General features: G+C 39.4%; 1 protein-coding gene across 1 annotated transcript; it reads left to right on the top strand.

Moving 5' to 3' along the window:
• Nucleotides 1-120: 120 nt before the first annotated feature.
• Nucleotides 121-27,985, top strand: LOC124112951 (sodium/glucose cotransporter 4-like). Its single transcript, XM_048388319.1, has 14 exons — nt 121-363; nt 5,785-5,856; nt 6,310-6,414; nt 7,361-7,420; nt 7,791-7,895; nt 9,230-9,335; nt 18,506-18,586; nt 18,882-19,096; nt 22,048-22,183; nt 22,838-22,945; nt 23,464-23,783; nt 24,903-25,124; nt 26,350-26,590; nt 27,615-27,985. Exons 1-14 carry the CDS (start codon nt 286-288, stop codon nt 27,821-27,823), a joined length of 2,058 nt encoding a protein of 685 aa, XP_048244276.1. The 5' UTR covers nt 121-285; the 3' UTR covers nt 27,824-27,985.

Below are 27,985 nucleotides of genomic sequence, written 5' to 3'. Positions count from 1 at the left end.
CATTAGACACGTAATTTTATTCAACGGCAGTAGTCAACGACAGCATGGTATACAATATTATCTTTGTTATTGTATGCCACGGTGTCGTGAGGAATACATAGTTTCTCGTCATACGCTGACGTCTGCCGTTGAATATGAATAAGCGAAATATAAATTTCATGTGTCTCACTGCCTGATGTAGAACGTGGCGGGCCTGGTTGTTATAAACCGTGCGCATCAGTTTAACGTCAGTCGCATCCACTGAGTAAAGATAAACTGATCGCATACATTCAAACAACTCGAGGGATGCTAGGGCAGCTTAAAACCGGTGATTATTTGGCAGTGGCCGGATATTTTGTGCTTGTGCTGGGTGTAGGAATATGGGTAAGTACTGAATCTTTTTGACAATATTATTTATGGGTCAAGTTTAATTAATATTTTACTGAAAGAATTTCGGTGAGGAATTTCTAGAGAAATTTAATTGTACATGTTTCATGTGCACTGCCAGTAGGAAGGATTACTGTATGGGATTAAATACTTTTTCTGACTCTTAATGATATATTTTATTTAGCGCCATACACTTTTTCTAGATGTTGAGTCTGAAAGTACTGGTTATTGTATATTGATGAGGGATAGACATATCAAATTTATTTAGTGTCATGAGATTGTTCTATTATAAATCATGAATAATAGTACAAAATAACACTCACAACATATTGATTGAACGTTATCTCATCAACAGTAAACCTTTTTTCGATCACTTTTTTCTTTTTTTTCTTGGGAACAGGTAGGACATGTTATTTCAATAGTATATTACATGAGGATGGTCATTATGAGCGTGTAAAGTTAATCTATTGTGATACATATCAAATACATGTTGGATAGGCACATTTGTCGATACAGTAGGGTTATGCAAAGAGGCTTTGGCAAGACAACCAGAAAGTCATAAATTTATCGTATTCACATTTCGTATATGAGACATATGTTTGCGTATGATATAGGCTTAAGAGATATGTTTAGAGTTGGGTAATATTGGGGAGAGAGTCTGAACGTTTTTGTGAGTCGATAAATTGCTTTGTTGCAATGTAAATTTAAATAAGACGTCATTATGTATTTCTTTGAATCCAAATATATTATTATTCTTATCTTTATTCAGTTCTGTTCTCTATCTATTGCTGCCACAACATTGTTCCATGTGTACATTGAAAATGTAAATAGAGGATATTTTCAGTTTCAGTAGTGCAAAAAGAACAAAGCGAGGAAGTGATAAATTTATATTTGACAAATCTTTATTTGTTGTCAGAATTCTGTGAATAATACCGTATTGGACCATCTTAGCTTTGTGTTGTTTGTTGTTCTAAATGGTAAATAGTAGTAAATCCTCGAAGTGTCTCTCGGCATTTGTGTGTTATTATGTACTTCCCATTTTAATTGACTCCGTATTTTTTCTTTTAATGCATATTCGTTCAAAAAACGTGGCAAAGACTAGTTTACATCCCTCTTTCCACTTTATATAGAATTTTGAAATTTCATGGAATGAATGGTTGTTCAATTTTTTCTATCTAATGATACAGATTTTGAATCCATACATGTTTTTTATGGATCTAATAAGATCTGCCTGTTCTAAGAAATTTTATTTTAAACTATATTACGTGTAGAATGTACCGCCATCTTTTATCAGATAATTGCTGAATTTTATATTTTCGTTTATGCAGTGTTTGAATGTAATACGAAATTATTGGTTTATATCCAATCTGGATATTATCGTTTCCCAATGTATACTGTTTTGGTAAGTCTGCGTTATAGTTTGTTTGCCGTGACTTTATTTTAGACCATGTTCCATGGTCATCGGTCAAAAAATGATTTTTGATTTTAAGTAAGACATTTTTCTGAAGTATTTCGATCCCATTTCTGTTGGATGAAAGTCAACGAGTTTGCTTAGCTTTGTATTTTTGGTAAAGGTTCTTCGTATACAAGTTATCTTTTGAGCTTGTGTTAAGTGGTACCCTTAAGTCCTCCATCTTTATATGTTTCTCAATAACAGTGGTACGTTTTATCTTATCAGGTTTTCCCTTCCAAATATTTTTTTTTTTCAGATTAGTAATAGTGTCCATTCTGGCATTAGGAAGTATTGTAAAAAGGTGATTAAGAGATGGTAAAATGAGACTTTTGAGAACAGTAATTCTACCAAAAGGTGTAAGATGTCGTAGGGTCCACAGTGTCAGTCTCAGTGTTGAAGCTGTCGAAAGTTTATACAGCAATGACATGTGCGCTGTGAGATTAAATGGTTTGCTTTCACCTTGGTTTAATGTACCAAGGGGATTACAGCAAGGATGCCTTGTCTCGCTATTATTGTTCTCTATTTACATTAACGACCCAGCGGCCAATATGAAAAATCATGAATTGTGGTGTTGATATGAATGATTTAAATATTGGTATGATGCTATATGCAGATGGCATTTTATTACTGGCGCCGACGGAGGATAAACTGCAAAATATGTTAAGCGCTGTCACTAAATGGTCTCAAATGTGGAGACTTGCCTACCAACACAAATTGCTCCACACCCAACTTTTCAATTGGTGAAACGTTTTAATTAAGGATTGACTGTGTATTTTATTCGGTTCATTGAGGTATGAATCGAAAAACCGATGTGCAAACTGTATGATTCTTACAAAAGTTTGCACATCGGTTTTGATGTCGGTGGTTTTACTTATGCTAAATTGTATGAATCCTTGGTGCTACCATCTTGGGGTGGTATGAACATAAGAAGTTAAACACATTGCAAAATGTATACATGGTATGTGTGTGTAGGGTGTGTGTATATGTGTGTGTGTGTGTGTGGCGAGGGATGTGTGTGTGCGTGCGAGCGTGCGTGGGTGGGTGGATGGATGGATGGATGGATGTGTGTGTGTGTGTGTGTGTGTGTGTGGGGGGGGGGGGGGGTGTGCAAACCGATGTGATAACTTTTGTAAAAATCCGCTACATACCTCAATGAACCGAAAAAAATATACAGTCAATGCTTATAATTAAATTCGACAACGTAAAACATGTTTTATCTACAATAGTTTAACCCAAAACAGTTGCATATATCAAAACAGACAAAAATGACGACATTGATAAACATTCCAGGTGTAGGAATACATACAGTGGCGTGACATGAATAAGGTGATCGTTAAATTTATGCACATAACTTGACAAGCCTACACAGTCAGTAGCCAATCAACGGAGAGTGGGATTAAAACAATGTTCATTGGACCTGTCGAATAAGGCAAGAGGCGAAAAGAATTGCAACAGTCAGACTGTAACGAACCGGAAGAAATATGTCCGAGAGAAGGCGGCTGTTTCAAATAACATGGTCATTTAGTGACATTTACTGCGTGATTCATACATTACTTCACTGATTACGGTAAAACACAGTTGGAGAAATGCTAGTTATAAATGAAACCCGAAGACATGAAAGTTGAACCGGGGCGAGCGGGAAAAAAACAGGCGAGCGAGCCTGCACGTTTGCTGTTTCATTCATTCTCGGCCTTCGGTTTCAAAGGGTAGTTTGGACAATGAATATGCATAAAAGTCGCTAAATGTCCTGTGCATGACGATACACGTGAGCAGAAAGGGAATTCCCTCGACTGTAATATTGGGACTCCCCGACATTCCGCAGTAATATAATTAGTGCGCCGCGGTGGTCGTGGCTTAAGTTTTTACATTCGTTGGGAAATGAATGCAATAACACGTGACCAATTCAGCTAATCAGAATGCAGGAATTTCCATGAACACAACCAAAATCTAATTATAGTACAGTAACATTTGGAAAACATCTTTTATGGCTCAACGAACATATAGACTTTAAGTTCACAATTAATGAACTAGCTAAATCGGCAAGTCGAGCTTTTGGTGTTTTTCGTACAAAATGTTTTGATGTCGGTGGTTTTACTTATGCTAAATTGTTTGAATCCTTGGTGCTACCATCTTGGAGTGGTATGAACATAACAAGTTAAACAAGTGTGTGTGTGTGTGGGGGGGGGGGGGGGGGGGGGGGGGTGTGCGTGCGAGCGTGCGTGGGTGGGTGGATGGATGGATGAATGGATGTGTGTGTGTGTGTGTGGAGGGGGAGGGGGGGGGGGGGGCTGGTAGTTGGGGGGTGGAAGGGTAAACATTTGCATAGAGTGTATATGGTTCTGACAGTATGCATGTTCGTAAGTGTGCCTGTGTATGTGTCTTCGTGTTTATGTATGATTGCGCGTGTGACTGTATATATAATTTGGCGTGTGTGTGTGTGTGTGTGTGTGTGTGTGTGTGTGTGTGTGTGTGTGTGTGCGTGCGTGCGTGCGTGTGCGTGTGCATCAGCATGTACATGTGTGTATGTATGTTCAACAAATTTCATAACCTAACTTAAAACCTTGTGTTGGTATATGTCTCAATTCATCTTATCCGGATCATGACCTTATACATATGATCTTATACCTAGTGTCTCGTAGGCCATACCTGGTCGGATGTTATATTTTATTGTTTTTTACGTGTTTTAGTGATACTATAATACACATTATTCTCTATCTCTTTTTCATATTCTATCAATTTGTTTAAGTTTCTCTTTATAGTTCCGTTCAAATATTTTTGCTTTGTTGTGTTGAAAATGAATCCCGAGTAGAATAGAAGGTCGTTGCGACCAGTCCAAATTTAGTCATTTACCATACTGTGTGTCTGAATATTCGAGCCAATCCATATTATTATATTATTTCGATGTTGATTTTCTGTCCAGAAAAAGGTGCGTGTATTATCAGAATGTCTATAGTTGCCTGAAAGCATGATTCTGATCCATCAAGTGTGATGGCTGTATCGTCTGCAAATTGTATCAAGAGATATTCTGTATTGAGCAGTTTTATGCTTTTTACTTTTTTCATTTTCTCGCAGCATATTTTCAAGAAATTCTGCACATATAACAACTATGTATGGCGAGAGTGGATCACCTTGTGGATCACACTATTGTAGAATCTTTGTCAATTTTTGATTGAAGGCCCCAAACTAAAGAAATCAAAGCAAATTTCCATTCAGCTGAATCAAAGGCTTTTAGAAGTCAGTCAATATAAGTATGCCTGGTATATTCTTGTATTTTGTATAATCCATAATGTCGTATATAAGTCTGGTGCATTCACACACCGATGTATCTTCCTTTCGTAAAACCTTTTTGATCGTCACTACAGTAGGAAGTATTTATTTAATTCGAGATGCTATTGCTGCTTATGCTATCTTATAAGAAATGTTCAGGAGGGATGTAGGTAGGACATTTTTTGTTTGCTCTCTTGATTTATCTTACTTAGGTTTACATGTTATAAGACCTTGCTTTTGACTGCTCGAAAGTTCACCTCTTCGGTAGGCACATTTTATAGAATTAATTAGGAATTTGTTAATACCTTTCCAAAACAATTTGAAGAATTCTTCCGTGAATCCGGATGGACCGGGACTTTTGTCATTTTTCAAACTTTTCAAAGCGTCAAGCACTTCTTCATATTGTAATTCTCCTTCAATCGAAGGCACTCATATCCAGTAATTAAATCCATTAATCTTAGGTTGACCACACAGGTGACATGCGTTTGTGAGATATAAGTTGTCACTCGCTCAGGTAGTCTTTTGTAAAAATGACATTAACGGGCACGTCTCCCCTGTTATTCGCGTGAATTGTTATGACGTTAAGAAGCAATTTGATCGTTTTGCGATCACACTTCCTCATTCAATACTAAAAGTGCCCTAATGGTAATTATGTTACGATCTTTTTGTGATTGAACAAGAATTATAACATTTTACAGGCGAGTATACGGAGAGGTACAAACAGCACGGAGAGCTACTTTCTGGCCGGGAAACATATGACGTGGCTACCGGTGGGTAATTACTTTTCTCTAGTACGTGCAGTGCGTTAATATTGAAACCACACACTGTAATAATAACAAATGATAAAAAAGCGATATGTGGATTTTCTACTTTCAGAAACGTGATTTCAATATATAGTTCCATTGTTTGGAAGTAGCGTTCGGAAAAGCACGTTTCAGTCAAAATGTGACATATCTTTTTTTTAGTTAGGGATGAATATCATGACTATATGTAGATTTTGGTATCATAACGTTTCACGCAAAACGTGACATGTTTTAAGTCAGTTTGAGGTGAAAATCATGACTACATGTTTACTTATGTATCATAGTGATGTGTTTTCGGACTGGCCAAATGGATTCATCAAGTTGTTTGACTTTGCGATTTGACAATTATGTGAGAGTTAGCTTGTCTGCATGAATATACCATATATATTTTATTTTTCCACCTGACAAACAACTTTACAGGTAGGAGCATCTTTGTTCGCAAGCAATGTTGGTGCCCCGATGTTCATTGGCTTAGCTGGAGCCGGGGCTGCATCCGGGTACTCAGTTGTGCTTTATGAATGGGCGGTAAGTATACATAGAATTATGTAGATGTTCATGAAATATTGTTTCAGTCATTTTATATAGGTCCATACTAAAGCCCGAGATATCCTCAAACTTATGGAGAGTGGAGCACCTATTGTTTAGTACCGAGTTGTGCACGCCATCAAGGCCTTCTTTTGTGGTGCAGCAGTGGGTCTTCCCTAGGAAGGGCTGTAATTCCTTCATCTGACGTTTCTTTGTGACATATGATGAGACAGCCTCTCCACAAACACCACGCAACCGTCCATATAATCATGGACCGCCTCCGTGGTCTAGTGGTAGAGCGTTCGCCCGGAGAGCGGAAGGTCCGGGGTTCGATCCCGACCGCGTCATACCAAAAGACGTTAAAAGATGGTACTTGTTGTTACCTTGTCTGGCGCTCGGCATTAAGAGGCTAAAACAAGGACTGGTCGGCTTGGAGTCAGTATACTGTGTCTGAGTGGGGTATTCATGTTAAACTGCGGCATGGTATTTCAGTGAGCTAGCACTATAAATCGGCATCAGTCCGGACAAGTACAAGCAGCCACACAAACACACACGGGTACATGCACGTCGCTATATAAGTGCAATAATCTTGGACGCGACCTTAAACCCCATTTCACCTCACCATATAATCACGCACGTGTGTGAGTGAGTGGGTGAGTAAGTGTGTGAGTGAGTGATTGTATGTGTATGTACCTTTTCGATGACCTCCCCAATACAAGAGTACTCTGTGCACTGTACGCGATAGAATGACAATTCACTACACACAGTGGGAGATAAGATCTAAATTTGTAAAATTAACATTTTGTCTTTTCATGGTTTACAAAGCGTGTGTGTGACTCAGCAGATATATGTCACACAAAAGCATAACAGCAACCTAGATATGCCAGGACCAAACCCTGATATCCCCTTGTGTAATTGAGTAATGGCATGTTTCGTCTTTTTTCAGGCAGTTTTCCTGCTGGTGGCTCTGGGTTGGTTTTTTGTGCCTGTGTTCGTCGCTAGTGGGGTAGGTTATGCACACATTGTACACTGGCGATTCCTGGCGTATCAATATATAATGACTACCATAAATATGTATCACAAACGAATGAAACATACATAAATTACACTATCGGTGACAGTAACCAAACTGTTTTCAAAAGATGTCATGTTAGACTTTTCCTAGCCTATCAATATACAATGACTACCATAAATATGTATCACAAACGAATGAAACATACATAATTTACACTATCAGTGACAGTAACCAAATTGTTTTCAAAAGATGTAATGATAGACTTTTCAGTCATTAATAAAATGATCGTCATCAGTTGATAATCATCCCTTAACGCGATGTTAATGTTAATAGATACTCAGATATATTTCCATCCATGTAGGCCTACACTATGCCGGAATATCTGATGAAGCGATTCGGTGGAGTTCGTCTCAGGATCTGCCTCTCCATCCTTTCACTGTTTCTGTATGTCTTGACGAAGATATCGGTATGGAATTTAATTTAACCACGAATTCAGTTCTATGTATGTCATTTATGATTGATTGGGGTAAAGCTACATGTTAAAGCGTTATCTCATCAGACCCAGATTAGGTTCCATAGGTGCAAATTCTGAATCACATTTGCGGTATCCAAAATTATGGTATTGCTTGGATTTTTCTTAAGGCAGACACGATTAGTGGATATCAAACTCACCTGTCATAATTAAAACCATGTGCAATAAAACTTGATAAAACAGAATACTTAACAAGTTCTGTTTTGCACAATGAAAAAATGTTCACGGACACATCGTTTGATAAGGCTGATATGATTGGTTGGTTGGTTGGTTTAACGCCGCACTCAAGCTATATGACGGCGGTCTGTAAATAATCGAGTCTGGACTAGACAATCCAGTGATTGAAATCATGAGCATCGACCCACGTGATTGGGATACGATGACATGCATCAACCAAGTCAGCGAGCCTGACTACCTTATCCCGTTAGTCGCCTTTTACGACAAACATAGTCGCCTTTTACGGCAAGCATGGGTTGCTGTAGACCTATTCTAACCCGGATCTTCACTGATCCGATGTGACCTTCATGGTGTCATCGCTGATCATGAACACATTACACCTGTGGTTATTTCGGGTCAGAGGGGGCAGGGGTGTCCCAGTCGTCTAAGGCACCGCGATTCGCTGTGCAGAGTTGCGTCTCTTGGGCACGCCAGAAACCTATGATTGTGGGTTCGAATCCCGGTTCGCCCCAATTATGTAGACCCGTGAAGATCCGGGGTAGAATAGGTCTTCAGCAACCCATGTGTCGTAATAGGCGACTAACGGGATCGGGTGGTCAGGCTCACTGCCTTGGTTGATGCATGTCATCGATCCCAATTGCGTGGATCGATGCTATTGATATCAATCACTGGATTGTCTGGTCCAGACTCGATTATTTACAGACCGCCGTCATATAGCTGGAATAATACTGAGTGCGGCGTTAAACAATAAACCAACCAACCCAATTATGTTTCTAGGTTTGTCAGCACCATACCCGTGCTCGTGGGTTTCACCGAAGTGGTAAACGTCTTAGACCTGCATCACTTTGGGCTTTCCTCCCACATTTAGCTGACACGCCGTGATATAACTGGAATAATGTTAAAAGCGGCGTTAAACCAAACTCACTCACTCATTCGGGTCAGAGTAAACTCGAATATCTTTGCCAATGATATCACTCACTGGTGTGGATACGTAGGTCCGACCGACTAGCTTACTGGCCGCCGTTATATTGCTGAGTGAGGCATCAAAAAACAAAATAGCAAGTTTACATGGTCTGTAATCATCTTGGCAGGCTGAAATCTACTGCGGGGCTCTATTCATGCAGCTACTTCTTGGCTGGAATCTCTACATATGCATCATAAGCATTCTGGCCGTTACAGCTGTCTATACAGTCATAGGTAAGACGATTTCATTTCAGCTGTCTGTTTAACTTATCCAGATCTTGGTATCCGTTGAGGGCCACCATGGATTGGATATCCTGAAGTATATCTGCTGACGTATACCCAGATGCGTTTCGGGGAAGTATTCGGTGGTATACGCCAGGAGGCTGGCAGACGGAACCCAATACAACGTATTACTTCTGGCATCGGCGTTATCACTTCTCTTTCTCTTTTCTTCCCGACATTTGCCTTGAATAGCGGCCATATTGATGATTCGGCATCAAAAGGTATTCAATCACCCACTCACAGCTCGATCGCCGCGAATAGCTGCAAAATTGCTGATGCGGCGTTAAGCAATATTCACTCACTCACTCACAGCTCGAAATGGCATGATAAAGAGTTCGCTCGTTGATAGTTAGACTACCTCATTTTTTCAAAACACACTAGATTTATCTCTGTTCTCCCATAACCACAAGAGCGCTTGGAACTCGTGCTGACAAATGGGCAAGTTTTCTCATAACGTGCCTCAAACGGGTCACAGGTACTTACAAATGTACCAAAACATACACTTAAAAATAATTAGTTATTATATATTCTTAACTAGTTCAAAAGAATTAGTTTTTGAAAACAAATTGTTGAAAGAACCCCCCAAAATAAACATTTAATGTCATTACAACCTTTTGCAGATTTGCACTGCTGAGTGAGTGAGTGAGTGAGTGAGTGAGTGAGTGAGTTGGGTTTAACGCCGCTTTTAACAGTATTCCAGTTATATCGCGGCGTGTCAGCTTTAATGTGGGAGGAAAGCCCGAAGTGATGCAAATCTCAGACGTTTACCACTTCGGTGAAACCCACGAGCACGGGTATGGCGCTGACAAACATTGAAACATAATTGGAGCGAACCGGGATTCGAACCCACAATCATAGGTTTCTGGCGTGCCCAAAGGATGCAACTCTGCACAGTGAATCGCGGCGCCTTAGACGACTGGGCCCCCCGCGCCCCCCTGCACTGCTTAGACCCAAACAAGGCATTTGTTGAAAATCCACAGAACAGAATGCGTGGGGGACAGGTTATAGAAATAGTGACATAGCTGAACTAGCTTTTTTACAAATAACTGATCAAATTACAATGTTATTTTGAAGTTCTATTCATGTACAAGTTGAAATAACTTCCAAGTAACAGTAATACATTATTCAGAATCTACCAGGAACTTCCACATAGCAGAACGAATTGACGAGCATCCGTTACCTTTCACTGTCCCTTAACAGTGTCAATGTAGTGTCTCCGTGTGAACATTGCAAATGACCTCATCTACAAGAAGATGATAGTATGCATTTGTGTTGTCACCATCTGACTCATAAACACATAACAGGTTTCTTCAACATGTATATGTAATGCACACTCGGGATCGCGATAAGGAAAGGAGATTCACACATTAAAATATTCGCAATCTCATGTTTCTGTTGAATGTATCCCAGTGAAATGGGTTTTAGGACGCTTAAGAAACATTCGTAGTCTTTTACTAATCACATTAACCCTAAAGCATCACGCTAATTTATAAAAGACAACTTTATCTTAAAAACAAGACATCATCTGTGTTTTTACAATGTCTAACGCCACACCACTCGTTTTGGCGCCAGTAATCGCGATAAACACAGCCCTCCGAAAACGATAAAACAAAGTTGATGAAAATGATTAAAATTAGACTAAATGTTACTTTTATTAATATTTAGTATAATGAGTTCAGCCGTAGTGGGTCACATAAAGAATATAGGCAAATTTCAGATGTAAAAACAATTTCCCATGTCTGATTTTGTCTTGGTGTTTCCCACAAACACATGCCACCCAAAATGAACATGTGGTTGTCAGGGAAAATGTCTTTGTTTGAGAGACTCCGCTGTACATTTTCTGGTATTATCACTGCAAACACGAAAACGTCGTTTTTTTTCGTATATGGTCATTGGACGGAAAACGACGTTATTTGGACGTTTTCAAACCATCGTTTTCCGTCCAAATAGCGTCGTTATTTGACATCGGAATTTACTTGGAGAGAACGATATTATCAAGCTCCCCCCTTTCTTGATTGACATTGTCAATCAAGCAACAGCGTCTACCGGTATTTCTACTTCTCAGATTTCATTGGTCAGTTCTCGCGTGTTAGATTACAGGCTACACTCGAAGCGCTTAGCGGAAGTACTGAAATCAATCGTTCTGCGCATGCGGATTACTTAATGCCTTGTCCGTTCTGTGCATGCGCGATTTCGCGTATTGTTTCCTTAATGTCACCACTATTTGACAATGATTTATAAACACAGTCTCGTGATAAGTTCGGAATCGTACAATTCCAAACTGGTGATGTCTATTCAGACTAATGCTTAGTGTCTAAAACTGTATAGTTTTGGAAGAAACAAGTAACTCCATTTAAATTGAAGAGGATCCCTAGTGATATGGGAGATTCCGAGATGAACCTATTCTATGGCTATCTAGGCTGCCACCCAAACCGATCCAAACGGGACCCGAAAGCTTATTTTAATTATGCTATATAGCCATATAGAAGTGGACCAGAATTATACATTGTATTCCGGCCGATTGTGTTCTTGCATTTACTTTTAAGTCAGGAAAAAAGACTTAAAAGGGGAGTTGTTGAGTTTAATTATTAAATGTTGCCTCTAATCTGGACGTACTACTCATTGTTCTATTTATGTCATCCTATATAATAATATATATAGATCAGATATACATTAACGCATGCTACTCTCATTATTTGTGCAGTGACAATATAACAATTATACACGTTTATTGGTAACTTTTATCAGTTGTGCTCTTCATTTAAATAACTTTGTTTTCACATTAACATGTAGCAATACCCGACAATCCTGTCATACATAATTATGGGGCAGTTGTCAATCTTCTACTGACTTGCACGCACGCACGCACGCACGCACTCACAACGGACCTAACTAACCTGGACAGGAAAATTAATACTGCTGATAGCCTCTGGTCAACTCAGTCGCGCTACCGCAGAATGTTCGTCCAACTCTGCAGGGGGCATTCTCAGTTGCTTCAAACGCGCTGAAATGTTTTCGCCTTGCATCCAAGTCAAAGACCAACGTTGTCCGGTTTGATGACACGCAATCTACCAGGTAGCACATTGTGTACACCCTATCCCCATTTAAATCTTCACTGTGGGTATTCCTGGTGACGAAAAGGCCCCATGTACCTGGGAATCTCATGAATACATTCATGCGCGGCATTCTCTACGTTAAGAAGATCATAGTTAACATGCTTATCCAACTCGAACTACCATCCCGCACAAGATGAATGTTTTATGTAAATTCCAACAGGCTCGTGGGCACACACACACACACACACACACACACACACACACACACACACACACACACACACACACACACACGCACTGAAATGTTTTCGCCTTGCATCCAAGATGGTGGACAAGTGAAACAAGTGAAATCGTATGACATTTGGCTATTTTAGGTCGCTATCTCTTTTTTGATTACCCAGTAAAGTCAATTCATAGTTACACGGTTGTGAAGAAGCATACAACTTTATACCACTTAACGTCTTTCATCTCATTCCAATAGAGCTACTCGTGCTCATATAAAGTTGTAGTTATTATGTCACGGTTTTATTTCTTTAAAAATATATTATTCATCAATAACACTTCAGATGAACATTCAATTTCCGATACAAGTAAATTAATAAGTGTGTTTTACGCCACAATCAGTCAAAGACCAATGTGTCGGATTTGATGACACACAATCTACCAGGAAGCACATTGTGTACACCCTGTCCCCATTTAAGTTTCTAATGTGGGTATTCCTGATGATGAAAAGGTCCCATGTACCTGGGAATCTCATTAATACATTCATGCGCGGCATTCTCGACCTTAAGAAGATCATAGTTAACATGCTTATCCAACTCGAACTTCCAACCCGCTCAAGATGAATGTTTTATGTAATATCCAACAGGCCAACAGTTACACACACACACGCACGCACGCACTCACGCACGCACGCACGCACGCACGCACGCACACACACACATTTTGATTTACCATTTCCTGAATTGAGAAGACGTGCGTTACGAAGCTCCTCACAGTCGTCATCAATATCCGTAAATGTCTGTGATATTATTACCCATCCAAAGCCGAATATACATTTATTGTGCTTATGTGTATCACTTCGTAATGCCCTTCAAAGACTCAATCTAGCTTTGTTTTTGAATGTGGTGATATTTGCGTAGAATATAATATGGTCATGCCTATAAACATTTGGGTCTTTGTCTACATGAGCATTTAGACATAAATTTTATAGCTAAGGACATTGCTAAATCTGCAGGAATGCAGTACACGCCATAGTAAGCTGTGATCTTTATTCACACTTTTGATATCCGTAATGGAGATCTGTAACTGAAGTTTATCGTAATCTTCCGCAACTCCCACCTCCTGACCAGTTGAACTTCTGAGTGCATTCTGATGCCATTGTAATATTCCAGGCAGCCCTTCTTTCTGTGATGTTTTGACGGATCAAATCTATTGCGTTATAATACTCTCTGTTTGCTGATATTTAATATGTACATATTGTAAAATATTTACGATATTTTAAACATGTGTTTCGATGCATGCAGTGCAAAGGGAACATAAGTGCGGATGCACGAAGACGGTTGTAGTCATAGTAAAAGTGCGATGGATATAGGGGAATGGTAGGAGGGTGTATGTATGTAAGCACGAATACCGGTACATGAGGGCGGATATAGTTAAAGTTCGATTGATGTTGGGGAATGGTGGTAGGATGGATTATGTATGAAGGCATGCGCTTGGATCCATGATGGCTGACGTAGACATAATGAGATGGTTGTAGGGATATGGTGGGGAAAGAAGAATGCGATGATGTGTGTGCGTGCGTGCATGCGTGCATGCGTGCATGCGTTGTGATACGAGGGTTGGCGAACATGTTGTGAGATGATTGTGTAAGTAAGTTATGTGGTTGAGGATGTGGCAGGTATGAGTATTGATACCTGCAGACTTGGGGTTGGGGAACTTGGTGTGCCTGTACTGATGTCTTCTGTTTCCCTCACTTATAGTGTTTTCTTTTACTCAAAAAATGTTTTAAGCATTTTAATGACTGGAAATGGAGTGTCTCAAAGGTCATACTGGCCATTCTACATATCTACCCGAACTATGTAGCCATTTTTATGCTGTACAACTGCCTTTGTTCTGTAAATCTCACCAAGTTTCAGCTTTCGACTCTTCCTTTGTGGAATGAGGTTTCACATTTGTAAAATGATCTCTCTTATCTGTCTGTACCATCAACTTAAATGCCCTCACCCCCTGCAGTTTCCCCGTCCCATATTGCCAAGCAGCTCACCCACAAGGAGGAATACGGCCCTCCCTCATTCCAGCTTTTCTGTGCCTAGCACAATATGTTGTGAATACGTAGCCTTGCTGTGGCCCAACAGTTTGTAAAAATTTGGCAAACTTTGATATGTGAACAGCAAATATAATTCAGTTTTATTTCAACAAAAACGGGGAAAAATCGGATCCTACTTATTTTGTGGATACCATAACAATATAAATCAAACCAATAGATCGTTTGAGCTAGCTTGAATATAAAAAATAATTAGCAAATCGATAGTCATAATTCCCGCTGTTGGTCCCACGTGAAATGTTCTTCATGAAAACTGTAAATCATGAAATTAACGCAATAATAGGTCAGCACATTAATGCGAGTATAGAACCTTGGCCTAAAATGCGTCATGACATTTATGAAAGTAGCCTTGTAAAATAATCACTGTAGACTCACAGTTCAATAATGTAGTATTGGCTGATAGACGTTCGACCAAATAAAATCATTTGCTAACTTCAACTGTTCGTCTAATTTCCATTAATGTATGTTACATAGTTAAAATGTTCATGGGCTTCTTCACTGAATGTATAGTGTGGAGGACTAATTGGGATATTATTATGATGGTATTGCCATTATTATTCCTTCAGATTGTTAAAAAAAAGTTATTATGTTTTCAAACATAGAGAAAGAGGTATGGAGATTGTGGAGATTATTTTTTAGTATCGGAGTTGTTAACATAATTCTTAAAGATATTATGTTTTGTTTGTTTGTTGTTTAATGCCGCACTCAGCAACTTAAGGATATTACAACATACATGTACATACATTGAGGTTCAGTTGTATTTTTAAATTTGTATTATTTTGCAAATGTTACAGAGACCTGATAAGTGATATAATAATGTACAGTCGCTATTCTTAAAAGTAAGAATATGTTAGATTTATCAACCAGAAATATTGCACACCAAAGGATAATCATATTTCATGACATTATTCTACGTCGAAGTCAACGATATTTGTGTATGCTATTGCTACATGATTGGTTATGACACGTCATGATAAAGCAATGAGAAATTGACATTTGATGATAAAAGATAGCTACGCGATAAATCGCAAAGAACAAAGAAGGAAGCGATATTTATTTCACGATAAGACATTGTTCTATCATTCGAACATGCACTCGCAACTTGAAAACGTCGTAAATCTGACCTTATTTTTGAGAGATATGTGTCTAGTGAGTTGTTCCCAATAGATGTAGCTGGGGAAGGTAGATAAACGCAGTGCCCGAACAATCGCATCCGAAAGTGAGAGCAATATGACAATTGGTATTGGGAGAAAAGGTACAGATAATCGACGAGAAAATTGTGAGAATATGCGGGAAAGACCAAATTCAAACCCTCCTGTTCATAAAATGGATTTATCTGGCATGGCCGCGGTCGGATTCTATTCAAGGAGTTATCATTATTTAAGTACGGGTAAATATTTTAAAGCGTGTACTTTTTTCTGATGTGCTATCATTCTATTTTGAAATAATGACATAAATAGTTACCACTCATCTTTTAATGTTTTTCAAGGTTGGGTTAATCACAAACATATTTGAATGTATACAACAGCTATACTTACTTATCTTTATACTTAAAGGCATCAGGTTTGTCTGTCATACAGACCCCGAAACAAATATGTCCAATACAGCCCAATATTTGGCAAAATGAAGAAAGTCTCTTGGCTCCTTTTTATTATATTTTATAACTATTGTTTAACAACTGTTTTTTCTGTAAAATATGTAAGTTCATTTCAGACATTAGATGTTATTCTAGCATCAGGTCCACTGCATCAGTGTTGACATTTAAACGATATTTACATATATACAGAGGAAATGCTTTGCATTTATCTTTAAGGAAGAGTGTAGGACTTGCTTAATACATAATTATATATGTGGACATATATGCATGGACATTTGGATGAATATAGATGCCTCCTTATAGATAGTGATCGTAGATGATTGTAGAATGTGCATGAAGAAAATTGAATAATTATGTGAGTCATCGGGTTAATACCACGTTTAGCAATATTCAGCCATATTGCGATATTGGTTTTCAACATACAAGACGGACCATGAAATTATGACTCGAATTTGGACCTGGCTTTCTGGTGTGATGTAACACCCCATAATCTCCTGGAGAAATAGAGCTAAAAGCACGAATAAAGATAACGAGATGAAACTGATGTATACATCTGGACATATATTTACGTAGTAAAACTACGTTAATTCATCAATATTTATGTATTTTGCGCGAAAGGATATTGTAGGATCGACGCTGACATGCGCATATAACCTATGCACCAGTGCTGTAGTATTTAATTCATTTGTCTTTTGATATATATCGATAGGAACATGGAGAGTCTGTCTGAAGAAATATGGACATACATGGGATCTTTTGGATAGTTGTACTTCACGGTTAGACTAACGTTTAGTCTCTGAAAATATATTATTTTGATTTAAACGAGAAACTATATTAAAATTTAAAAGGAGCCCCAGTGGGATGGAAATTTCAGCCTGAACCTGTTTAACATCTAGGCTTGTTTCATTTGGGGCTATAAGCATTGCAGTAAGGCCTGGGCGGAAGGGAAAACCTGTTTGCACCTATCAGATACCAGTCACTACTTCAGAACAGGGACAGAGTCCGACTTTGTGGAAGACGACATTTTGGATTATCTTGAAGGGCGTGATAGACCATTTTGATTTACAGAGATACTCTCCTGACACTATTTTGAATAAGTTTGGTAAATGTTTGTTGAACCTTTGCTCTGTCTTAAATATTCATATTATGAATGGTCGTTGTTGTGGCAGTGACGTTGGTATTTGGGACTATACACTCATTAGTAGTACAGGGGCAAGCGTACATATGTTTGAACTCTGTAAAACATACGACATAGACACACGTTACGAGTCGCAACATTTCCCATTAACAATGGCTTTACGTACGTGTACGCTTCACTCAGTCATCGAGGGTTATGATGATATTAATTATGCAAGTACATTTAGATTTATGTGGAGAATTGATAAAGAAAAAATATTTCTTTGTAACTCAGCTTCAGACAAGTTTGTATCACTGGTTGAAAAAGCAGTAGATGCCGTATTCACAAATATTGATGAAAGTATCGAGTTTATTTGAGAGGCACTCTCCAATGCTGGGAACGAAATGAAGAAAGTGGTTCACGTGGACAAGAAAACACAACAACGGTTTGATTGGGAATATTAGTTACTAAAAAAGAGAGATGTACATGCCCTCAACATATTCAGAAGAGATAAAGATTTACAGTCGTTAAGGGAATATACAAGAATTAGAAACCCACGTGCAGGGAAAAGAAAAAACATTATTTGGAAGATAACATTAAGTCGTCGAAAGAATTTTGGACAATAAATCCACATTATGATTTTAAAAATAATATTGAAATTGATAAATGGTATGATTATTTCAAAAATATGTTTAGTGGTAATGGTGTTAGGGATGATACCTTCTTTGAATTATCAGATCATGTTACAAGTTATTTAGTATTATGTTTCACGTACGTTAACATAAATGTTATCACTCGCTTTGTTCGGATGGTGATAGAGTGGTTTCATTTTACCATATTGAGCAGTCGTAGTCGTAGTCAAGGTGCTTAATATCGTAAGGCGACCACATTTTTAGGTGGTCACACTGCGTGACTTGGTTAATTGCGTGTCCAGATTCGATATGGCCGACATCGTTAAGCTGAAATATTGAGTGCGACATTAAACAAAAACGAAACATTTATTTGTTTAACTATATAATTTTGCAGGTGGTATTGTTGCAGTAATGTACACGGACACACTGCAAACAGTAATAATCTCAATAGGGGCCTGTGTTCTCACATACAGAGGTAAGTCACATATGATTATTGTATGGGCAATATGTACAGTCTCAGCTAACCAATATGTCTAAAATTGCTGTACAGATGTTATTATATTATAAAAATATATCAGCAACCTGTACCTAATTATATCGATATAGTTGTTTCGGAATTTCTAAATGAAAATACACGTGTTAACAAAATCATAAATATATAATTGATTTGCTGACTTCATTTTACTACATATATTCAACCCGAATCTGAAATTTTCTTTTTGTCTGCTTAATATGCATGTAGTTCCTGTAATTCAAATATCTTGTTTCAGGCTTCCAAGAAATCCACGGCTTCGATGGCTTAGAAGAAGGGTTTGTGACCGCAGTCTCCAATACAACAAAGACTAATGTCACCCACTACAGCTGTGGTCTTCCCCCGAAGGACTCTTTGCACATATGGAGAGATCCCGTGCATGGGGATATACCATGGCCAGGTGCTGTCTTTGGTCTTTTAATCATTGGCTCGTGGGTGTGGTGCACTGATCAGGTAAATATACAACGTCAACCCCAGAGAGTAATCAGCCTCGATTATACGCCGAAATAGATTCCACTGAGCGTAAAGTGCAAATTTGCGGTGAACATTATCTGGATGATTAATGACACCAGATGTTTGCGAAAAGAGTAAGCTTGTCCTGCCCTAAGAGTAGCATCCGTCACCCACGAAATTTGAATGAGAAACTAAGTGTTTAATTTTTTCCTGACGCCGCACAGCAGTACATTGCCACGCGATTGCGGTCTGAAAACAAAACAATCAAAAGATGAACCTGACATAAAATCCAGTGACACGACAGCGCATTTACTGATTTTGTTGAAACTATAAACGATATATTAATTTTGAATTACGGCGGTTGCGTACAAGTGCGGAGATTCCGCTGGTTATAGGTAAAGAAAAAACGTTTAAAAACATGTTTTTTTTATGGGGGGCAGTGGGCAGCTTTCAAAAGGTTTTTTATGCTAGACACGTGGAGGACATTTCCGAATTTGACGCATAAGTGACAACAATTTTGTCCTATGCAATTCCCTATTTTGACTTGTACCATATTTTCCCGTGTATTTCAGGTGAACAAATGTTTGTTTTGTATTGTTTATTTAACACCGCATTTGGCAATGCTCCAGCTCTTTTAAGGCAGTCTGTAAATAATCGAGTCTGGACCAGACAATCCAGTGATTGACATCATGAGCATCGATCCCCGGATTGGGAAACGATGACGTGCATCACCTTAGTCAGCGAGCCTGACCACCCGATCCCGTAAGAGGCCTCTTACGACAAGCATAGTCGCCTGTTATTGCAAGCATTGGTTGCTGAAGACCTATTCTACCCCGGATCGTCTTCATCATGCAAAACCATTTCAATAATCATATGTTCATAAATCTCAGTTTGCTACATCAAAGTCCGCGAAAAGGTGTTCGCGAAAAGGTGAGTGGAACCTGTCTCAAACGCTTGTCAAGTGTTCACCTGAACAAGCACGGGGACATATGTATACGTTAAATATTGCTTGACATTAAGGGAAAGTTTACTATCTTGGAGTTCGCTCTTGTCATACAGTCTTGTGGATAATTTATTATCACTCTCAAACTTGATATGAAACCGATGAGGCGGTTTCACTGGTCTCTTATTTCTTGCTCACGTGTGTAAATTAGTGGAAGAGAATTGGCTATTTGACTATTATTGAACGGTCTATTATCTATATACTTGAGTGAGTTGGGTTTAACGCCGCTTTTAACATTATTCCAGTTATATCGCGGCGTGTCAGCTTAATGTGGGACCTCAGACGTTGACCACTTCGGTGAAACCCATGAGCACGGGTATGGTGCCGACAAGCCTGGAAACATAATCGTGGCGAACCTGGATTCAAACCCACAATCATATGTTTCTGGCGTGCCCAAGGGACGCAACTCTTCACAGCGAATCGCGACGCCTTAGACGACAGGGCCTACCGTGCCCCCTACATACTTGAAACTTAATTAACCTCTTGAACTAATAATGTCTTGTTTTGAATTTGCCAATCAGAGCAAAAACTGAGATATTCACAAAGAAAAAGTTAAGCACAACCAAATATATTTCATTATTGTTTGGTCTCAATATTTGTAACAGTCATGAAAGATATAATTACGGGAAGAATTGTGTTTTTTCGAGGTGATTTAATCAGTCATGCGTGACGAAAGCTCACGTGCCATGCATGGTATGCCCATGCAGCATCCCACCCTCGCGTATCTCTAAAAGCAGTATATCCAAACGTTAAATTGCTTGCTTAAGCTCGGTTTTAAACAGTTTTTCCATGACATCGTATGACCATTGCACGAAGGCTATTATAAAACGCCACAAGATGGCAAATAATCGGCATGCTTCACGCAGGAATGTCTTATAACGCCATTGGTCGGAATTTGGGTTATCATCATACTGTCGTAAGCCGTTTTGTTGAGAAGAAACATCTCAGACCGGCGATGTACAGGACCGTCCCAGATCCGGAAGACCTTCTGTGACGACACATCGCGAAGACAGGGACCTTCTTCGTCTCATAAGCCGAGAACCCTTTTTTAACAAGTACTCGTCTGAAACAGTTGTGGTTGCCCAATCGTCGTTTCAGCACCAGAACCGCCAGGAACCGGCTGAAAACAGCAGGACTGAGGGCTAGACGAGTCATAAAGCGTCTCTTGTTGAGAGATCACCACGAAGCTGCTCGTTTAGCATGGTGTATTGCGCGACGGAACTGGAATCTGAGAACTTGGAGACGAATCCATTGGTCAGACGAAAGTCACATGAAACATCAAACGTAACTCGTTTACCTAATCCTGCAGCTCCATACTTTTTTTTAGGTATTGTCTAAGGTCAAAAACAGTACCTGTGTTACCATGATGTTTTTGTCAGTAAATTTCAATCACAACGCACCAATATCTTCACTATTTGTTGTCAAATGTTTGTTCTATCCGATGACATTGGTATCGCCCAGCTCCTGTGGTCAGTCATCCCATGCCATGATTTTTGCCATTTGTCATGGTTCAGAAATAGGGGTGTGCTTAACTTCTTTCTTTGTGTATATATGAAGATGCATAAAATGACAGATGAGCAAGTTGGAAAGCACAATTGGGCTCGTTGGGGACACCTACTTCTTGTCTAAATGTGCAATCTCAAAACTTTCGACGTTGATGGTATCAACAAGGAATACCAGTATTTCACATATTAATTTCTCAGTGAACTGCAGATGACATTGCTTTCATTTTCAACAAATTTTCCTGAACCTTTGATAGTGATGTAACAATAGCCACTGTGATGATTTGGTCAGATCATGCAAACTCACGTTCCACGTTAAGAAGTAACGACAAAGAAAACATTTTAGGTTTCCCAATCGTGAACAGTCAACTTTCTACTTTCAGATAGAAACTGGTTTAATTCATGTGTTATTCACAACCCTTAAGTAATTGATGTATTCATTACAGTTGATGGTGCAGCGAACTCTCGCTGCTAAGAACATCAGTCATGCTAAAGGTGGATCCCTGTTAGCCGGTGCCCTGAAGATATTACCCTTCTTCCTCTGGATCATTCCAGGGATGATTAGTCGGATCCTCTACCCAGGTACATACACGCACGCACGCACGCACGCACGCACGCACACACACACACACACACGCACACACACACACGCACACACACACACACACACACACACATACAGACAAACATACATACGTTGGCGGAAGTGCTATCATTTATACAGGTTACCTATGTCAACGTGTGGGTATTATTGTTGTGTTGACCCGTAGGGATCCCTTCTAGAATAGGTCTTCATGTCGTAAGGTCATGCTTGTCGTAAGAGGCTACTAAATCGGGTGGTGAGTATCGCCGTCTTGGTTGATGCATGCCAACTGCGTGGGAACCTTGAAGATCCGGGGTAAAATACATTTTCAGCAACCCATGCTTGTCGCTAGAGGCGACTAACGGGGTCAGGTGGTCACACTCGCTGACTTGGTTGATACATGTCATCGTATCCAAATTGCGTGGATGCTCATGATGTCAATCACAGGATTGTTTGGTCCAGGCTGGATTATTTTCAGACCGCCTTCATATAGCTGGAACATTGCTGAATGCAGCGTTAAACAACAAAGTTTGACACATTATTGATGTGTTAATGTTGTTAAATTGTATCATTTATGTCTTATGTGAGATTACACTTTGGTATATTTCATGAAATAAGAACATAAAATGCAATCATGATAATGTTTCTTTCAGATGAAATCGCATGTTCTTCACCTGAACGATGTTATGAAGTATGTCAGAATGAAGCTGGATGTACAAACATCGCCTATCCCATCCTGGTGTTGAGGCTTTTACCGGAAGGTATATATGTTTATCTTATCAATATCTCGTTCACCGGTAAATATTCTTTCACTGAATGTTGAACCACGTCATAAAAAAATAAAAAATAAAAAATAAAAAATAATTTATTTATTTATTTTTAAAATTTTTTGGCCCAAACCATCTTTTCATTGCATAGATTATGAAATCATTTAAATCTATCCTACATCATTCGTATTGTTTGTTGGAAACCAAAATGTAAGAAGAAAGTCTTTATTGAGACAAAGCAACATTATTTCAACATGCATTTACAAATATAAGTGGTCAGGCTCGTTGACTTGGTTGATGCGTGTCATCGATCCCAATTGCGTGGATCAATGCTGATGATATCTATCACTGGATTGTCTGGTCCAGACTCGATTATTTACAGACCGCTGAGTGCGGAGTTAAACAACAAACCAACCAACCAACTACAAACATAATTTCTCTATGGCAGTTGGTTATGACTCCTATCTCACTTCTCCTATACCTGCAATATTCTCATAATCATCTTCTTGTAGGTCTCCGGGGTCTGATGCTTGCTGCTTTGCTTGCTGCCCTCATGAGCTCCCTGACCTCCATCTTCAACAGTGCAAGTAGCATGTTCACTATGGACATCTGGCCTCTGATCAGAAAGAAACCATCGGAAAATGAACTGATGATAGTTGGACGAGTAGCAGTGCTCGCCTGTACAGCAATTGGCATACTGTGGTTACCAGTGTTACAATATGCCCAAGGAGGGCAACTGTGGGGATACTTGCAATCTGTAACCGCCTACACTGCCCCTCCTTGGACAACGCTGTTTATGTTTGCTCTTCTGTGGAAACGGACATCTGAACAGGTTAGCAAGTGGTTTCTTTCGTATCTAACATCTGAACAGGTGGAGTAATTGAAAAATCTTAAATTACCTGTGGTTACTGGCGTCTTTGTTATTCGACCTTTTGTCTACTTAAGAAATAAACGACGAGGGGTTTGGGGGTGGGGTGGGGTGTTATAGGTCAAATAAACATTTGTTGATCTCCCTGTTGTGTTTTATTGTACGATGAACAACGATCACGAGCCGTTTATTTCTTACATGCGATATCAACATATTTTACAGCCTCTTTAGGGATGTTATAAGGTGAGGTGAGGTTTAACGTCGCGTCCAAGATTATTGCACTTATATAGCGACGTGCATGCACGTGTATGTGTGTGTGTGTGGCTGCTTGTACTAGTCCGGACTGATGCCGATTTATAGTGCTAGCTCACTGAGATACCATGCCGCAGTTTAACATGAATACCTTACTCAGACACAGTATACTGACTCCGAGCCGACCAGTCCTTGTTTTAGCCCCTTAATGCCGAGCGCCAGACAGGGTAACAACAAGTACAATCTTTTAACGTCTTTTTATATGACGCGGCCCGGGATCGAACCCTGGACCTTCCGCTCTCCGGGCGGACGCTCTACCACAAGACCACGGAGGCGGTCAGGGATGTTATAAATATTTACAAGTTTAAAAATATTTACCCGTATTTAAATAATGATGACTCTCAGAAAACAATCCCATGTCGGACGAGTCCATGTTATGAAAACGGGGGTTAAGTTAGATTATATCCAGAATATTCTCAAAACAACACCATACTGTGAAACACGAGCGCGTGAAGACGTTTAGAAAATAGTGACATGTGTAACATTACTAACAGTACTAAGCGGAACATCTTACTGCCACAGAATATTAGCATCGTCCACTTTACGACGTCATAATATTGCGAGCGTATGAAATGACGTCATGATAGAACCTCGTTCTTCATTGTTTCTTTGCGATTTCTCGCTTAGCTAAATTATATCCTAATAATTGATGTTCCTTTCTGAAACCTGTATGTACATGTACAATCAATCGAAACTTGTGGAAGCCAAGGCTTGAATCGACACATTGATGAAGAGATTAATATGCAGATGTTTGTTAATGTTTCATTGTAGGGAGCCTTCTGGGGTTTGATCGCGGGGCTGGTTGTTGGAATAATCCGCATGGTCGTGGACTTCACATACCCAGCCCCTTACTGTGGCAGTGGAGAGGAAGACACTCGCCCGGGAGTTTTGAAGCATGTGCATTTTCTCTACTTCTCCATGATCTCGGCTACTGTCACCTCTATTGTCATCGTCCTTGTCAGCCTGTGTACAGATCCCAGAACAGAAGCTCAGGTAAGGCTTGAAAACGATCGACAATCATTGAATATGAACGTGTTTGCCTGAGAGGAAGCTTCATATAAGTTCGTTAATAAATATAATTGTGAAATTTTTGTGTGTGTGTGTGTGTGTGTGTGTGTGTGTGTGTGTGTGTGTGTGTGTGTGTGTGTGTGTGTGTGTGTGTGTGTTTATAGTAAGAGCCCACTGAGTTTGTGTATTTGTTGTTTAACGACAATCCAGTGCTAAATATACTGACTCCCAGCCGACAAGTGCTTGTTTTAGAACCTTGATGCCGAGTGCCAGGCAGGGTAACAACTAGTACTATCTTTAGGTGTCTTACGGTATGACGCAACCGTAGCGGGCCGTGGACCTTCCACCCTGCGGTTAGTTGCTCGATCAACTAAACTATGGAGACGGTCGGAGATAAAGGAAACTGAAGCCCTTAGTGTCGGAAGATAGTTAACGCCCAACATCAAGTATCAAAGGGTTTAAATATAGGAGAAAAGACATGTACTAAGATGTGATTTATGAAGAGTCTTGCCAGAAGATTGATTTATCGATTGATTGCATGTTGTTTAACGCCACACTTAGCAATATTCAAGCCATAAGACGTTAACCTGTAAATAATCGAATCTGGACAAGACAGTCTAGTATTGCAATCATGGGCATCGATCCACGCATTTTGGATACGATGATATGTAATTAAGCTTAAGCATTTAATTTGGCGCCCGTCATATGTAGCTGGGGACATACATTCTTTTCACGCTATTTATGACTTGTGGATGGGAACAAATGCAAGTGTACAGTGTAGGCTGAAAACGTTCAAACTAGAACATTTGAGAACAATTTTCACCCATTATTGCAGTGCACATTATACTAACACGATCCTGATTGAACACAATTCTCTCTGAATATGGACTCGTGAAGATCCGGGTTAGAATAGGTCTTCAGCAACCCATGCTTGCCGTAACAGGCGACTATGCTTGTCGTAAGAGGCGACTAAAGGGATCGGGTGGTCAGGCTCGCTGACTTGTTTGAAGCATGTCATCGTATCCCAATTGCGTGGATCGATGCTGATGGTGTCAATCACTGGATTGTCTTGTTCAGACTCGATTATTTATACAGACCGCCGACATAAAACTAAAATGTTGCTGAGTGCGGCGTTAAACAAAAAACAACAACCCAAAACAAACAAAACTCTATAAATGTGGCACATTTTAATCAACATGACTGTGTGTAGCTTGGCCGCACTACTTGGTGGACACGTCATCATGCTGCTCCTGACTTGGAACTAGAGGAGGGGAGCGATGACGCCGACGGGAACAGGACAGAAGACAATGGAGACACGGATGACAGTGAGGAGGGAAGGGACGATGGCAAGGTCGGAGAATGTGCATTTAGTACAGGGAACATAACACAACCCACTGACATACAGAGCGAGGTTGACGATGATGTTGCAGTGCAGAGCTACGAAGGGAAAAGTAAGGATCGTGTTATCACGTAGAAACACTATTTCGTGCCAAAAGTATTAAATCATCTTCCCTGTTTACTTCTTTTCATATTTGTGTCAAATAATAATACAATTCAAGGAAATCCTGAATAATAATTGGAATCTGAATTGATGGTCTTTGTTAATTGGTTTGTTGTTTTACGCCGCACTCAGCAATATTCCAGCTATATGACGGCGGTCTGTAAATAATCGAGTCTGGAACAGACAATCCAGTGATTGATATCATGAGCATGATGGTCTTTGTAAATTATGCAATGATAATAGTCAGCAACAAATACATGTAGATTTCTACTAGATTGCCTCCTTTCCGTGTATTACTTACCATATTCAAAAGGTGAATGACGAAATGTAAATAATTGAAATATTATTATTACTACGATTATGTATCCTTGTATCGTTCCATACTAGTTTTAAATACACCTCTGTATTACTCTAGTTGTTTAAGCGTCCATTGTCGACAGGTTTTATAGAGACTAAATATATTATTATTAATGCATAACTTGCTCAAGTCACTGTATGGCTGACAAATTGCCGATGTGACTTTAAATACTAACTCACTCGCTCCCTTCTACAGAGTATCTATAGTAACCCTGCCATGATAGTCCTGGACTACACGTGATATGAAACATTGATGTCTAACCTGTATCCCCATCTTACAGGTGATATGTCAGAAACATTGATGTCTAACCTGTATCCCCATCTTACAGGTGATATGTCAGAAACATTGATGTCTAACCTGTATCCCCATCTTACAGGTGATATGTCAGAAACATTGATGTCTAACCTGTATCCCCATCTTACAGGTGATATGTCAGAAACATTGATGTCTAACCTGTATCCCCATCTTACAGGTGATATGTCAGAAACATTGATGTCTAACCTGTATCCCCATCTTACAGGTGATATGTCAGAAACATTGATGTCTAACCTGTATCCCCATCTTACAGGTGATATGTCAGAAACATTGATGTCTAACCTGTATCCCCATCTTACAGGGACAAACATGGACGCGTACAAACACATAGGTATGTGGATGTGTGGGATGACACAAAGACGGCCCCAGAGACTTTCGTCAACTGAACGATCTGCCATTCAGAAGCGGTTCACCAGTTTGGAAGAAGATAAATCAACAAAATCAGCTTTGAATATAATCGCAATTGGACTGTTAATGATGACTGTTTTCCTTTGTGGTTATTTCAGTTAAATCTCACTATTTTTAACTCAACCTTCATAAAGTTCTTTTAACAATCACGCCTGCACTGTATAAAGACATGAGGTTATCTGCTCATGAATTGATTATGTACACTGATTGCAACCCGTTCACGTCGAGCTCATTGGGAGATTATTGTGCAATAAAATATATACG

This window comes from Haliotis rufescens, unplaced genomic scaffold (genome assembly GCF_023055435.1).
Source record: "Haliotis rufescens isolate VD_foot unplaced genomic scaffold, xgHalRufe1.0.p SCAF_7, whole genome shotgun sequence".
Taxonomy (NCBI): Eukaryota; Metazoa; Mollusca; class Gastropoda; order Lepetellida; family Haliotidae; genus Haliotis; species Haliotis rufescens.
The sequence above is the reverse complement of the archived record's forward strand: the minus strand, read 5'-3'. Positions and strand labels throughout refer to the sequence as shown.